Consider the following 14,936-nt stretch of genomic DNA (forward strand, 5'->3'; position numbering starts at 1 on the left):
AGCAACTGTAGCTGTCAGATAAAAGTAGTAGACAAACCACTGAGAGGATTGCATGCTTTTCTCTGTCTTACTTGATAGTAAACTCAATTTCTTTGGGTTTTGGACTGTTGGTCAGACAGAACAAAACATCTGGAGACATCACCTTTGACTCTTGGAAATTGTAACAGTCATTTTTCACAATTTTCTAACATTTTATAGACCAAACAATTAATCCATAATGAAAATAATCATTGGTTGTAGCCTTAGTCAAAGGTAAATGGATACATTTAATAACATTGTATGGCTTTAAAAACATTGTTATACATTGGATGCCATTAAATAACCTCCATCTATTTGTTGGCCTACATCTTTAATTCAAGGTCCCAGGGTGATCAGTGAATATAATTTCCCATGTGTAATTAAAATATCTGGGGCCTTATTGAAGAAGCTAGTTCACTGAGATGTCCGGAAAACTGGTACAACCACAGTAAAATGCCCTCAAATTTGCAACATGGACTGATGTAAAAAAAAAAAAAAAAATTTAAAAACCTGTTAACCACCAAAACAGTTTTCGCGACAGGCCTCTGCTGCTCAGAAGGAGCCACATGCTGTATATATCCATATCTGTGTTATTTTATATTGCAAGTATTAATTAATGGAACATTTGATTTTGACAGTTGCCAAAAAATGTATTAATGGCATTATTTATTAATGTGGGACAAAAATAACAACATTTTTTGGGAGGTATAGCCCATAGTGAGCAGTGTAGGTCCAGTTTTCTGCTCTATCTGTTTCAGTGTAGTTCCTGGTGTACAGATATCCGGGCAGAGTGAGAGCTCTTCACTTTTAAATTCAGATGCTAATGTCTGCGCATGCGCGACTAAATATATTTGCGTGTCACGACTGCGCAGAGATTGCGCCGTTAACTCATTATTTTAGGCTTTCTAATAATCATTTTTTAGATATTTCACAAATATGTATTCTCAGTATTATTCACAACTAAATATCTGTATTTAACGTTACATGTTGAAACAGAAATAGAGAAGATTAACCTCACTGCGTACCTTTTTTCCGTGATGTCAGAGGTGAACTACAACTCCCATGAGCCCTTGTGATCAGGAAGGAGTGCGATCTCAGATTCAGACGTGTTCAACTGAAACAGGAGTTTGTGTTGAAGCTGAAGACCTCCGACTGAACACTAACTGCTAATTATTTTTTTGCCAAAATGCGTTTATCGGAGTGACACGTTTCCCAGCAGGTTTTCTTCAGCAGTAAACCAACATGGGTCCTTTTGCTGCCATTGTTCTGGTTTTTGTCGGCTGCTGCAGCAATGTGGTGTCTCTGGAGCTGCTTGTAAGGTCAGTCACAAACTTACATTGTTAATGGTCATAAAAGTTACCTAAACTCTGACCTATTTTTGATTTATTGACCTTCCTGCATGAGTTTTTATGACTGTAGCACTAAAACTAATCCCTGAGTGATACTGTGTGTTGTAACATGTTTTTATTGGTGGAAAGCAACCATTAGATTTCATATTATTGATATTAAATAGCTTTTTAACGGTCTTACTCCAATACATTTTAAAATCAGCAATTCTACTAATTCTATATGTTAAAATATATCATTAAAGTATTTTTCTTAGCTGTTTTTTTTGTTGAAAGTCTGAATCAAATTTATTTGGAAATGATAAAGAAAAGATTCAGGTTGAAAAAGATTTACTCAGAAAGCAGAACAACATAAAGTACAAGATGGACCGAGTTCTGACGGGAAAGAAAAGATGAACTGGTGACGCTGGAGAAGCCTTTCATTGCTTCAGTTTCGCTGTCAGTACAGCTCACATCTACACTGGTAAATGTCTCTCATCTGTTGTTTTGTTCTGCAGAGAGTTCCCAGGATGTGGCAACATCGTCACCTTCGCCCAGTTTGTGTTCATCGCACTGGAAGGCTTCATCTTTGAAACAAACTTTGGGAGGAAGAAACCAGCAATCCCTGTAAGGTAAAAAAAGAGAGAAAACTTCTTGCTTCAGTAGATAAGTAGGACTGATTCTGAACCCAACATCTTATATCTCTCTTTTTTTTTTCTTCTCCAGCAACTATGTGATCATGGTGACGATGTTCTTCACTGTCAGCGTGATCAACAACTACGCTCTCAATTTCAACATCGCCATGCCACTACACATGATCTTCAGATCTGTGAGAACTGATGCTTTTTATCTTCACCGTTGAATGTTTCTCGTAATCACTGACCTCAGTGGTTGACCAGCTTTCTTGTGTCTCTGCAGGGATCACTAATCGCTAACATGATCCTGGGCATCATCATCCTGAAGAAAAGGTATCCACAAACTCACAACACCTCCTTCTGTCACACCAGACATTTTCCCGCCTGCAGTTTTTTTGCATCTCACCTTCTCTCCCTGCAGGTATTCAGCAAGCAAATATCTGTCTATAGCTCTAATTTCAGCCGGCATCTTCATCTGCACCATCATGTCTGCCAGACAAGTGGTGAGTCGTCTGCAGATCGAGTTTCAGTTTGTACACATTGTTCTTGGTTGTCAGGCAATTACAACAGTGTGTTGTTGTAATATTTTTGTCACGCAATCATTTGTGGTTTTGTTTCTGCAGAATGTGGCCACCGAAGGATCAGAAGAACAAGGCTTTTATGCCTTCATGCACTGGCTTATAGGTGAGTTACAGACAGGCGGATATTAAAAAGAGGAAAATGGTAGAAAAAGCAGATACTTAGTTGTTGCAGCAGCAACGTAGCATAGAATTGCAATGACTTGTTGTCATTTTGATTCAGCATTTTTATTTTATTCTGCTGCCTTTAGTGTTTCGTGTTTTTTGTTGTTGTTGTTGTTGTTGTTTCTTAGGATCATTTTAACTCATGTAAAGTGTGTTTTGAGTACATTGAAAAGTGCTGCCAATAGAATGTATTATTATGTATTTTTCTCTGTCTTCAGTGTAGGATTTACCCTGATAAAGTGAGCAATCATCAATATAAACATGCTGTTGTGTAACTGATTTTTTTTTAATGTGGTTTTCTGTTCGTTCAGGTATCGCCATGTTGACGTTTGCTCTGCTGATGTCTGCGAGGATGGGTATTTTCCAGGAGACGCTGTACAAGGAGTATGGAAAACACTCCAAAGAGGCTCTTTTTTATAATGTGAGTTCTCTTCTGGGGAAATTCAAGCCTCATTTAAGTCATGAAAGGTTCTCACTTGAGAATAACTCAATGCTCATACAGCTACTGTTGTGTTTTTTTTCAGGGAACTGTTCAATTAAAAGTTTTATATTCCTTGAATGTAAGTTGATTAACACAGATAACTTGTTTTTCACAGCACTGCCTGCCTCTGCCGGGCTTCCTGCTGCTCGCCACAGACATCTACAACCACTGTGTCCACTTCAGTCAGAGCAGTGAGTTTCATCCACCGACTTTTATTCACAGCAGATATTTTGTCATACTTGGAAAGGTGCAGGTGTAATTAATAACATTAATGATGGTTTAAAAGGAACAAAAACATCATAAACAATATTATCTTTAACTGCGTTTTTCCTGCTACGAACAGTCAATATGTGCGCTGTGAAAAAAGGGTTACAGAACCATCCATCCAGAGCGTTGTTTCATAAAGAAAAACTTCTTCTCAGCAGATTCAGTGTCATAAAGAAGCTTTTAATAAATCTGACCTAAGACCTGTGGTCTTAAACCACATCTGATCTTGTCTGATCACATCAGCTCTGAGTTGATTTTATGAAATCCTGGTTCCGTTTTTGGGCTCCTTTATAAACACCCCTCAGGAAAGGTAGTGGTTGGAAAGTTGATGTTTTGTGACTTTGTGTCTTTAATCACAGATAAATAAATATCTTCTCTTTGCAGCCCCTGTAGTCATTCCCGTGATCGGCGCGACCATGCCGATAATGTGGCTCTACCTGCTGATCAACGTCATCACACAGTATCCTGTCAAAAAACAAATCACTGACTTGTATTTATCTATGTACTTTAACTTTTTACAGTGGTTCACAAGATACGGTAATCTAAAGGGTCACAAGATCATTGAGAGAATAAGAAGAAAAAACTATTTTTTCATACACCATCATTATTTTTTCTAATCTTTGCTTTTTTCTAATGAGTAGACAGTATAAGTTGTAGCTATTTGGGCATCATAATTATGCCCAGGGCTTTGTTGTAACACACTTTATCACACTACTACACTACCACTACCAACTGAAGTGTGCCTAAAGGATCCAGTATCAAAAGTTAGTATTGAATACTTGCTCAGGTTCTGAAGACACGTATCAGTGGCTTCACATCAATCACAGTTAGTCTTGTTTACTTGTTCTTTGATCAGACGCTGTATTCACTGACCTAATACTTTAAGATTATAAAGTATTTTATTGAGTGTTTTATTCGGGCAAAGTCCTTGCAAAGCTGCTTGTGTGAAAGGTTAGGTTCACAACCTGTCCTGAAACAGAAAGTCCGGTGCCAAACGAACATTGACACACGTTTTTCGTGCTGTAATCAGCCCTCCTGTTCATACATTAAGAGATCCCTTCATAATGCACTTTAACTGTAAGTGATGGGGGACAAAATCCACAGTCCTCCTCCTGTGCAAAAATGTATTTAAAAGTTTACTTGAAGCTTATTTAAGGCTTCAGCTGTCTGTTTCAACATTACAGTCTTTATTGTGCCAAATTCCCTCTTTTTGTTACTTCCTCTGCAGCTGAACAGCAAAACTGACTGTTGAGACACAAAGATAATGAAAACGTGGCAGATATCCACTTTATATGACAAACTCAGACGGCTGAAGCCTCATATAAGCTTCAGATAAACTTTTAAACAAAGACTGTGGATTTTGTCCCTCATCACTTACATGATAAGCGTTTTCTGAGGGGATCCTCTGATGGTCAGCATGAACAGGAGGAATAATTAAAATGATTTCAAACACAAATACATTTAAACTGTTTATGTAGTTAAAGATAGTATCTATATTTTGTTTAATCTAAAGGAAAAAGGGGGTCAAATAGAAAAACATATTTATATGCCTTTACCTAAGGAACTATAATCTGTCATACTAATATACAAGTATTGAAAATGTAACTCTGGTATCATATTGACACCAGTATGAAAAAATATCACACAGTACCCAACTTGAGCCTCAAGCCAAAAAAGGTTGGGAGCTATTAATCAATCGTATATAAAGTCACAAATTGTTCATTAGTTTATGATGTGAAGTGAACAATATTGCATTTATTTATTTTCTATGTAGCCACATCCTACTACTCACTAAAAAGTAAATCTCTTTACTCTTTAAAACATCAAATACAAACCATCACATGAAGAAATCAACAAACAGACCAAGCAACATAACGTCTGGCAGCAGTCTAGGAGTTAAAGTTCATTGAAAAATACTGGGGAGGCTTTTTTTTTTCAGATTCTCATAGTCTTGTTGCTGACTTTAACCCGCTCCCTCAGGTACGTGTGCATCCGCGGCGTGTTCATCCTGACCACAGAGTGCGCCTCGCTGACGGTCACTCTGGTGGTGACCCTGAGAAAGTTCCTCAGCCTCATTTTCTCCATCCTTTACTTCCGGAACCCCTTCACGGCGTGGCACTGGGTGGGCACGGCAGTAGTCTTCCTGGGCACGCTGCTGTACACGGAGGTGTGGAGCAGCGTGCAGGCGGCTCTGCGTCGACCCGACGACAAGGAGAAGAAGGCAGAGTGAAGGATGCAGGAATGGAAGAAGATCACTGTGTCGGTCATGGACTTAAGAGATTTGTTTTTGGTCGACTATCATGCAGCGATTTTTATACTGACACGTCTTTTAGTTTTCATATTTGACCGTTTATAATATTATTAGATTAGACCCCTCACACACACACACACACACACACACACACACACACACATACACAAGTTAGAGATAAAGCTGGCATATAATATATTTTTTTATTATCAACAAATCCCATGAAAAGACCAAAACAGCTGTGCTTCAGTCCGTCTCTCAGGACTTTCTGACTTCACCAGCCTGTGATGTAAATCCTTAAAAATAGCAAATACAGCTGAGCACTGTAGTTTTTAGCAAATGTTACTCAAACAGTCGTAAATTGTATGTGTGTGTTTTTTTTTATTTTCAGCCGCGGATTTAAAGCACTACTGAGTATTTACAATAGCAGGACATAATGTGGCATTGACTCAAAATAAACTACAGAGCCCACGTTAGGGTTTTTTTTTGTCCTTTCATGGGATTTGTCTCTAATAAGAAAAATAAATATACACCAACCTTGTCCTCTAACATTAGTACCTCATTAGGATTCATATATGCAGAATCATGGTGCAACTCTCTTTTGTTTGTTTTTGTTCTTTTCAGTATTTATTTTTTAGAAGTGAACAACTGATTTTCTCCATATTAACTCTCATTTTAACATCAGTAGCATTACACACGACACAATACTGTGATGTTAAATGGACAAACATACATTAAACATTGATTAAAGAGCAGCTGCAATCAGGATCTTTGAGATACAGACTGAGGTAATTTATCATTTAGTATCGCTGTATTTTTTTAAAAATTCATGTGTCCTCGTCAGATTGTCTCAGGTGTTTTGTTCAGTACAATAAATCTTTACACTCACTGCTCTGTTTATTTATGACAACATGGTTACAAATAGAGATGATTGAGAGTTCATAGCTGCAAAGTCATGCATCTTAATTAATTTATCATAACAAAAAAGTGCATGTTTTTGTAGTAGAATTGATTTTTAGTTTGTTTTTATCAGTGCATTAGGTTGGGACACAATGTTCTCTTACAGCTCACTGTGTTTAAGGCGAACCGACCAATCCAGTGAAGAGTTGTTGAACCACGTTTGCTGCTCGTCCAATAGCAGCTGCTGTTGTTGTCTCAGCTGTGGGAAGGGCAGATTGTTGCAGCTGTGTGGAGCTGATCTCAATGAGCACACATCCACGCTGTGGATTAAATAATTTCAATAAGAGTCCTGTTAGAAACCTGTGCAGCGGGTGCAGATGGGGGGAAACAGCCCGAGTCACTTCTCTCATGAGGATGGAGAAGGCGGAGGAGTCACTTTTGTGAAGGGCATTCGGGTGAGTGAAAGCACAGGGAAACTTTGAAGGCAACATTTGAACTCAAGGGTCCTAGAAACTATTTAAAGTAAATGTTTCTGCAGACTGTTTCTGCAGAGATGCATTGTGAGATTTAACATTAAGATCTGCGACGCAGAAATGTTCATTTTTTATCTGCATCTCTGGCAGATTTTTCATTAAATTCACTTTGTATGGAGTCGACCTCATGTTTGTTGTTGCTGTGCATGAAGTATGTGACTCTTTGCCTGCTTCAACCTGCAGGCCTGGTGAGCTGCAGGGTTAAAGCTAAAAATAGAGCCTGTTGGGATCACACAGACACATGGACCATATAGGAAAAAAATCAATATTTTGGGGGGGAAAAGAATCAATAATATCATGATTATAACTGCAGTTTAGTTTTTTCTCAAACAGCAAAAAGCAAATTAATTATTAAAATTCTGTTAATTAAAGCTATTAACTAGTTTGTAGTGATTATAGGCAATAATGACCTTTATCACCAATTTTATACAACACCAAGAAAACCCAAATAACCAAAAACATCAGCGTTAGTTTTAAACTATAAATTAAATCACAAAATGATAAAATATTGTCAACATGATGAAAAGACTTTCATGTTGTTTCTTGATTTTGATACACAAAATTATCAATTTATCTTAACATGTGAAACTGTTAAAGCCAATTTGTTACGATTATGGAATAATTATGAACAGTATAATTACAAAAACACAGTGAGGTCATGAATTATATGTAATGATGTTGAGAAAACACTTGATCGCAGTAGGAAACAATGATGTCCAAGAAATGGGCACAGTGCCAAGAAAATCTGACTAATAATTAATAATTTGACCTCTAATGTTGAACTGTTAAACTGTGAGTTGTCTTTAAAATACTGAAGTTAAAAATTATATAATAGCAAAATATTCTTTCTAGAAAGAAGACGATGGAAGCGAGCGATATGGTCTGTATGTTTGAGTGGGAGAGACTGAAATTCCCAGTTTGGTAGTTTTTGATTCTTTGTAGAGTCAGAGGGGCCAGAAAGAGCCTTTAAAGTCAGAAATCACAACAGAGAGCGAAGTAATTATTAACCTTTGGTACTGATTAACCTCTTGGTCAAGATTATGTGGCAGAAAAAAATCAGACTTACTGCTTTTTTTTAAAAATATTCAGATGAGATAATTCACTTTTAAAATGAACCCATTACGCAGTTATTTCATCTGTTAATTCATCCAAACGAGACTTTTTTTGTTTTGTATGTGTGTTCATGTCATGTCTTGCAAAAAAATCACACTGTAGTTGTTGTGTTTTGCCAACACCTTCAATATTATGAGACAAATTCTCCTCAGGGATCATAATGTAGAGCAGTATTATACTTCTTATTAATAAGTGTTTACAATCTAGAAAGGATCATTCGTTAGGAGTCAATAAGATGATTCAAACAGAGTCAAAGAGGAGCAGATAAACCATTCAAATGTGACCCAAAATAAAAAGAAATACAGGAGGGAATGAGAGGCACGACAAACTTAACAAAAAGAAGAGAAGACACCAAACGTGCAATAAACTATCAAACCAAATGAGGCTGCAAAAACAGGACTGGCAGTTCAAATACCTCCTGAAAACATATCAGTAACCACAATTAAATCAACTTGAGGCTGCTCCTGCTGCACCCGAGAGACACACTAACAGTCAGCTGATTGTTTCCAGCAGCAGGAGAATGAAACTAACAATAAATGTTTCTCTTATTTCTGTCGGTTGATCAGCTGTCGGACCGAGTCATCAACCGGATGAGAGAAGGTTCAAAAGTCGCCAGTCCCTCTCAGAATGGATGTCCTTTTCACTCACATGAAACAGAAACACCAACTCCGGTTCCTGCCCCCTCTGTTGAACACCTTTTACCTCTCCTGACACCTCCACCTCCTGCTCTTGATGAAGCCCCATCCACACCACCATCAGTGGATCCTCCTCCTGTAAAACTTGTCCCTCCTCCTCCTGTAAAGTTTCACTCCCTTCCTCCTCCCTCTGTGGAGCCTGCAGCCTCGCCTCCACCCGTAGAGCCAAAATCTCCACCTCTCAGCGAGCCTGTTGTCTCAGCCCCACCTCCACCCAAACTGGAAGCCCCTTTGGAGTCTGTAGCTTCGCCTCCACCTGTAGAGCCAACAACTCCCCTTCTAAGCGATCCTGCTGTCTCAGCTCCACCTCCACCTCCATCTCAATCCCAACTAGAAGCACCTGTGGAGTCTGCTGCCTTGCCTCCACCTGTAGAACCCAAAATCCCACCTCTAATGGAGCCTGTTGTCTCAGCCCCACCTCCACCCAAACTAGAGGCACCTGTGGAGCCTGAAACTCTTCCTCCACCTCCTCCTCCTGCTGTGGAGCCAATAGTCCTGCCTCCTGTTGAATCCTTTGCACCGCCTCACGTAGAGCTAGAAACTCCATCTACACCACCGGTAGCAGACTACAGCGTTGATCCTGTCGTTCTACCTCCACCTGTAGAGCCAGTCGCAGCAGCTGTAGCTCCATCTGAACCTTTAGCTTCAGCTTTGCCGTCTGAACTTGTGACACAAACTCCTCCAACTACTATTGAACCTGCTGCTGCTGTTGCTCCATCTGTTGAACCTCTTGAATCTGTCGTGCTGTCAACCCCACCTGTGGAAACGGTTCAGCCTGCGCCCCCTGTTGACCCCATAACCCCACCCTGCCCTGTTGAAGCTCTTGAATTGACTCCACCTGTGGAAACGGTTCAGCCAGCGCCCCCTGTTGACCCAATAACTCCACCCTGCCCTGTTGAAGCTCTTGAATTGACTCCACCTGTGGAAACAGTTCAGCCTGCGCCCCCTGTTGACCCAATAACTCCACCCTGCCCTGTTGAAGCTGTAGTTTTACCTCCTCCAGTGGAGACGACTCCTGTTGAGCCTGCAGTCTCATCTGCTCCAGCTGAAGAACTTCCTCCGCTTGTGGTTCCAGCTGTTGATTCACCACCTCCATGTGAGCTGGCTCCACCTCCACCTCCTCCCGAGCCTGTGGCAGCACCACCCTCTCCTCCACCAGAGCCCATGTTTGAGGAGCCCTCCATACCATGTTGTCAGTCTGTGTCTCTGGCTGTCGTACCAGCTGATGCACCTCTAAGTGAACCCCCTGTAGAGCCCCTTGCCCCCCCTCCACCTGATCCAGCTCCACCTGCTGAGGAGCCCACCATGATCCCGTCTCTGCCCCCTGTTGTTGAGGACGAAGTGCCTGTCGTCACCTCAGTGCCTCCACCCGCAGCAGGTGAGCTTTTTGTTTCCTCATCAACAAGACGTGTGTTTCATGATTCAGCAAAATCTGCTTTTTCACAAATGTTTTGTGTTCACACACAGCCCCGCCCGTTTCTCCTGAAGTGGTCGAGGAGGAGTTGAGGGAGAAGATCAAAGAGGAGATGCAGAGAAGTCTGGAGGAGGAGATCAGCCAGAGGAGGCAGGAGCTGCAGCGACAGTAAGGACGGAGAACTGTGAAAGTTGTGATCACTGAGTTTGACTCTGTTGAGTGTCTGTGTCTGATAAGAAGAGCTTTAGAACTCAAGTCAACCCGAACGAAAGATTTATAACCAAAATGCACTTTGAACAATATAAAACAAATATATTCCAAATAGAAAACAGAAACAATAGAGGAGCTAAAAAAGGGAGGTGGGCAGTACAAATGATGGTGCAGTGCATGAAGGAAAGTGGATGATACTGGATGCTAAAAAGCCCCTTTCAGACATGCACTTCATAATGTAAATGTGATACAATTTAACATGTTAGTCTCATGTCTGAAGAAGCTCCAGAGCCACTTTTATGTGAAGGTTTTAGGTTTATTGATGATACTCTACGATATATCATAAAATACAACATATCAGACTCTGTCAGGTGTAGAGAGATAAAGTCCTGGACTTATTTCCATTGTTGTCCCAGATGTTTTCACAGTCCATCAACCTTTTAACAAAACTGAAACCTTCATTAACGCTTTTTTATGTTACAACAGTAGTCTCACTAGGTTGGACCTGCCGTAAGACTTCACATAGTGTTAAGTTGTTGAGAAGATTCTTCACATATCAGATCAGTCTATTAAATACATTTTCCCTCTTTCAGTCAAGGTAAAAATAAACTTGTACAACCACATTAATAATCAGAGCAGCACTCTCTTCCCTTTTTGATTTTCATTCATGCCGACTTCTTGGATGAAATTGTGAATATCCAGCATGCAGCGTTTAAGCAAATAGGAAACAGAAAAACAAGAGTCCCAACTTAATGTCGAAAATTACAAAACAGGCAGTGAAGAAACCTCTAATAAATAATGAAATTGATTGAAAATTTATTAGAGGATTCATTGTGAGAAGGCAGAGAGTCATGTCTGAATGAAGCTGTAAGTGACATGTCGGTAGATGACACCTACAAAAAACCATCACATCACGGTTTGATAAAGTCAGCAATGTTACTTATCCCACAGCTGAAAACGGCTTGTTTTATAAATATTACAAGCATATAAGTATAAAGTATGAATGGGGAATGAAAACACCGTATGAACTTAATGAATGATGCATCATGGGATAAAATGTGATCTGTTTCTACATTCGTGAAGTCTGGAGGAGATGAGGACCCAGGCTCTAGAAGAGGCCAGAGCAGCAGCTCAGGCTCAGGTGGACGAGCGGGTGAAGAAGACGCTGGAGGCGGAGAAGGCGGCGTACATGGAGAGTCTGACGGACTCCATCATGAAGGAGCGTATGAAGACAGAAGACGAGAAGCTCATGGTGCAGCTTTATGTAAGCACAAGAAGAAATGCCTGAGCTGTAAATGTGTGTGAGGATCTCTCTTGTAAATGTGTAAATTGTTCCTGTCTCTTATTGTGACTCTTTTTCTCTCTTATCCTGCCATCTTGTTTCAGTGGATGGAGCTGAAGGTAAGACGGGAGAGAATTCATATATGCATGACTCAATCTTTCACTTTCACTCTGCTCTAACCAGCTGCTGCACAGCTGTGTTTTACTCATCATTTTTCTTTGAGGATGTGGGGAGTTGGTGTCACAAATAAAAAATAAAAAAATAAAAAAATGTAGTATTGTCATAAAAATACTGTTTTTATTAGAGGTTTGCTGATAATTATAAACATTTTGGACTCACGCAGGCTCATCAACTGGAAATGAAAGAGAAGGAGCTGAAGAAACGAGATGCTCTCTACAAGGAACACATTGCAAAACTTGAAGCAAAGGTAAGAAAGATACTTTTTTTTTTTTTTTTAGCTGCATTGATCAATTTTTGGCTACTAAAACATTCACTGTGACCCAGAAATAAGAGGAAATAGACTCACAGATATACAAGTTAGCAAAAGTGTGTCTACTTTGACAACAGAGACAAATCTAAATTAACTGAAAGTTATGGAGAGAAATTAATCTCAAAGTGTTACATGATCTACAAATAAAAACAAGATTTACAAATGTGTCTGACAATTTATGGTTCACAAATGCATCATCGGATCCACAAACAGATCAGACCAAATAATTTGAACAAATGTAACAATTTACAAATAAAAACATTGCAACTATATATATTCAGGTTCATAGATCTGATAAAATTTGCTATAATATTCCTGTGCATAAAAATATCTAAAAGTATTTGAAGTTCTTTTTGCATTTATTTACAGATAGTTAAACGTGTTTCACCTGACACATGTGGATTGAGTTATATTTTTGTGTTAAGTTTTGAGACCCTTTTCACGTTCTCTGATCTACAAACATGCTGTATTTAAGTGCTGGTGTAAAACTCAGGCGTTTGTCTTTCAGCACTTCCATGCTCGTCACCTTATGATAAGATAATAATTAAGTATTTTTACATGCAATATTCTGCTGTCAAAATATATATAGCTAGCATTTTCAGGTTGTGTACTGGATGATGCATTTGTGAACAACATAAATTACCCACAAATGATTATACACATTTGTAAATGTTTTTATTTGTATATCATGTAAAACACATTTGTCAGCATTACTGGAGATAACTTCTCTCCATAATAAGCTGCTGTACATGTAACTCACCTCAATCTTTCTTTATAAATGACAGTATTAAGGACTCGGTACTCTTAACACATACAACAAATTTGCACTTTATTTCCTGTACAGCCACACCTCTTATATTCTCTCTGTGTAATGTGTGAGCCACATCAAAGACAGCTCACCATTGCCTTGCGAGTCAAAAAACATCTCGTGCTGATGATGCAGCCGTGATATTTTATTTGACAGTAATGTGTGATGTTTTAATCCTTTGACAGTGTACTGAGTTCTACAAAGTGACTGCTGACAGCTTCCAGAAGGGCAAAGAGGAGACACACAACCGTTTTGCGTGAGTCAAAATCACATGTTTTTGTATAAATACTGTATCTATAAATGTACTTTGGTTTCAATGTTGTACAAGCATTTTTACAACTTTTGCATTCAGAGAGTTATTGACTATTAAACCAACATAATTTTGTCTTTGTATGTCTCATGTCGTCTCTCTCAGACGTTTCAATATCCAGCCAGTGTGCGGAGACTTGCAGAGTCAGATCTTAAAATGCTACAAGGACAACACAGGAAAGACTCTGTCCTGCTCGGGTATCGCCTCCGCCTACATGCAGTGTGTGGACAACGCCAAGAAAGTACGACTCAACATAGAAAACAGTTTCTTTTTTTCTCTCCTTTTGGAACATCTAGAATGATTTATAATCTAAATTTCTCACTTTTACTCATTATAATAATATTTTATCTCTCCATCTACAGGATAAATTGATCACGGGAGGTTAATAACACTGATGAGGACAACATCTGTCAGCTTTGATGAAGATGATGGCCAAATTCAACAAACAGACGAGTTACAGAAGTCGGAGACACGATAGAATCTTCTTCAGCCTTTTCATGTATCTGGAAGAAGCGTTTCTACCCCCAGACTGACCTGTCAGGTGTTCGGCCAGTAATCTGGTGTGATGGTGGCGTCACAAAACTACTTTAGCTTTAAATAGAGCGACACTCCATGGTTGCAATATCTGGTTCTTGGGATCATCTTAAAGCCGATTGTGCCAATACTACAATAATAATAGATGGATCAAATCTTTTTCTTGTCTTTAGAAATGTAAACAAGAGATCAGAAGGTTTAAGTTTGTCATACTTTAGGTGTGAATTCAGGTGAATGAGATCTTGTATGTGTGCCTTGTAGTTATGGAAATTAATTATCAGAGTGCAGTTGCATGAAGTGACTATTAAATGAGCAGAGTGTGAAGTAACACGGGTGTGTTTTAGGTTATTGTTCTGTATATAAATGATTTCAGGGAGTTTTCATCTTTCAACTTGTCTTCCTCAACGTCTGGTGCATGTAAAAAAAAAATGTAAATGGGACTCAATAAATTTTGCTGTGCAACCACATAATTGCTTTTTTTTTTAAATTTGAGAAAAATGCTGCCCTCTAGTGGATTCAGATTAAAGGATGGGTTCACAATTTTTCAAGTCATGCCACAAATGATGAGTTACAGAAAGCCTCCACATGTAGGAACATTAGAGGATATTTTAGTGATTTTCTGGAACATTTGTTTCGTCTTGTAAAACCAACGTGATGTCGTACAGCGAGGTAAATTATCCTCTCTTTAAAAGTTAACACAGGCAAAGCACAAGCTGTATTTCACAACAGTGTTTCTGATGTAACAGCAGAGATTTCTCATGACCTAAAAATTGTCTTAAATGTAAGAAAGTTAGAAGTAGTTTAGAGTAGCAGAGGAGCACAAACCTTCTTAGATATGTTTTTTAATTGATTGGTCATGGGGAATAATAGTTTTCGCCTACTATTTCGATTTCATTTAAACATTTGCAAGAATGTTGTGAAACTTCT

At 39.0% G+C, this 14,936-nt stretch overlaps 2 protein-coding genes across 4 annotated transcripts; both read left to right on the top strand.

Annotated features, from left to right (window-relative positions):
* The first annotated feature begins 699 nt into the window (after nucleotides 1–699).
* slc35b4 (solute carrier family 35 member B4) lies at nucleotides 700–6,608 on the top strand. Of its 2 annotated transcripts, XM_042412456.1 has the most exons (10): nucleotides 700–1,337; nucleotides 1,862–1,975; nucleotides 2,070–2,172; nucleotides 2,262–2,311; nucleotides 2,400–2,481; nucleotides 2,602–2,662; nucleotides 3,033–3,142; nucleotides 3,318–3,393; nucleotides 3,854–3,929; nucleotides 5,450–6,608. In XM_042412456.1, the coding sequence occupies exons 1-10, from the start codon at nucleotides 1,261–1,263 to the stop codon at nucleotides 5,697–5,699; spliced, it is 999 nt and encodes a 332-aa protein (XP_042268390.1). In that variant the 5' UTR covers nucleotides 700–1,260; the 3' UTR covers nucleotides 5,700–6,608. The 2 variants fall into 2 exon arrangements, with proteins under 2 accessions (XP_042268390.1, XP_042268391.1); XM_042412457.1 differs by lacking the exon at nucleotides 700–1,337 and having other exon boundaries at nucleotides 1,885–1,970.
* Nucleotides 6,609–6,869: 261 nt separating this feature from the next.
* On the top strand, nucleotides 6,870–14,476 carry LOC121897746 (proline-rich extensin-like protein EPR1). 2 transcript variants are annotated; one of them, XM_042412454.1, is made up of 9 exons: nucleotides 6,871–7,075; nucleotides 8,833–10,339; nucleotides 10,429–10,543; nucleotides 11,669–11,849; nucleotides 11,972–11,986; nucleotides 12,211–12,294; nucleotides 13,351–13,421; nucleotides 13,581–13,716; nucleotides 13,838–14,476. In XM_042412454.1, the coding sequence occupies exons 1-9, from the start codon at nucleotides 6,998–7,000 to the stop codon at nucleotides 13,859–13,861; spliced, it is 2,211 nt and encodes a 736-aa protein (XP_042268388.1). In that variant the 5' UTR covers nucleotides 6,871–6,997; the 3' UTR covers nucleotides 13,862–14,476. The 2 variants fall into 2 exon arrangements, with proteins under 2 accessions (XP_042268389.1, XP_042268388.1); XM_042412455.1 differs by lacking the exon at nucleotides 11,972–11,986 and having other exon boundaries at nucleotides 6,870–7,075.
* Nucleotides 14,477–14,936: the final 460 nt, after the last annotated feature.

The sequence above is a fragment of the Thunnus maccoyii genome, chromosome 5 (assembly GCF_910596095.1).
Source record: "Thunnus maccoyii chromosome 5, fThuMac1.1, whole genome shotgun sequence".
NCBI classification, from domain to species: Eukaryota; Metazoa; Chordata; class Actinopteri; order Scombriformes; family Scombridae; genus Thunnus; species Thunnus maccoyii.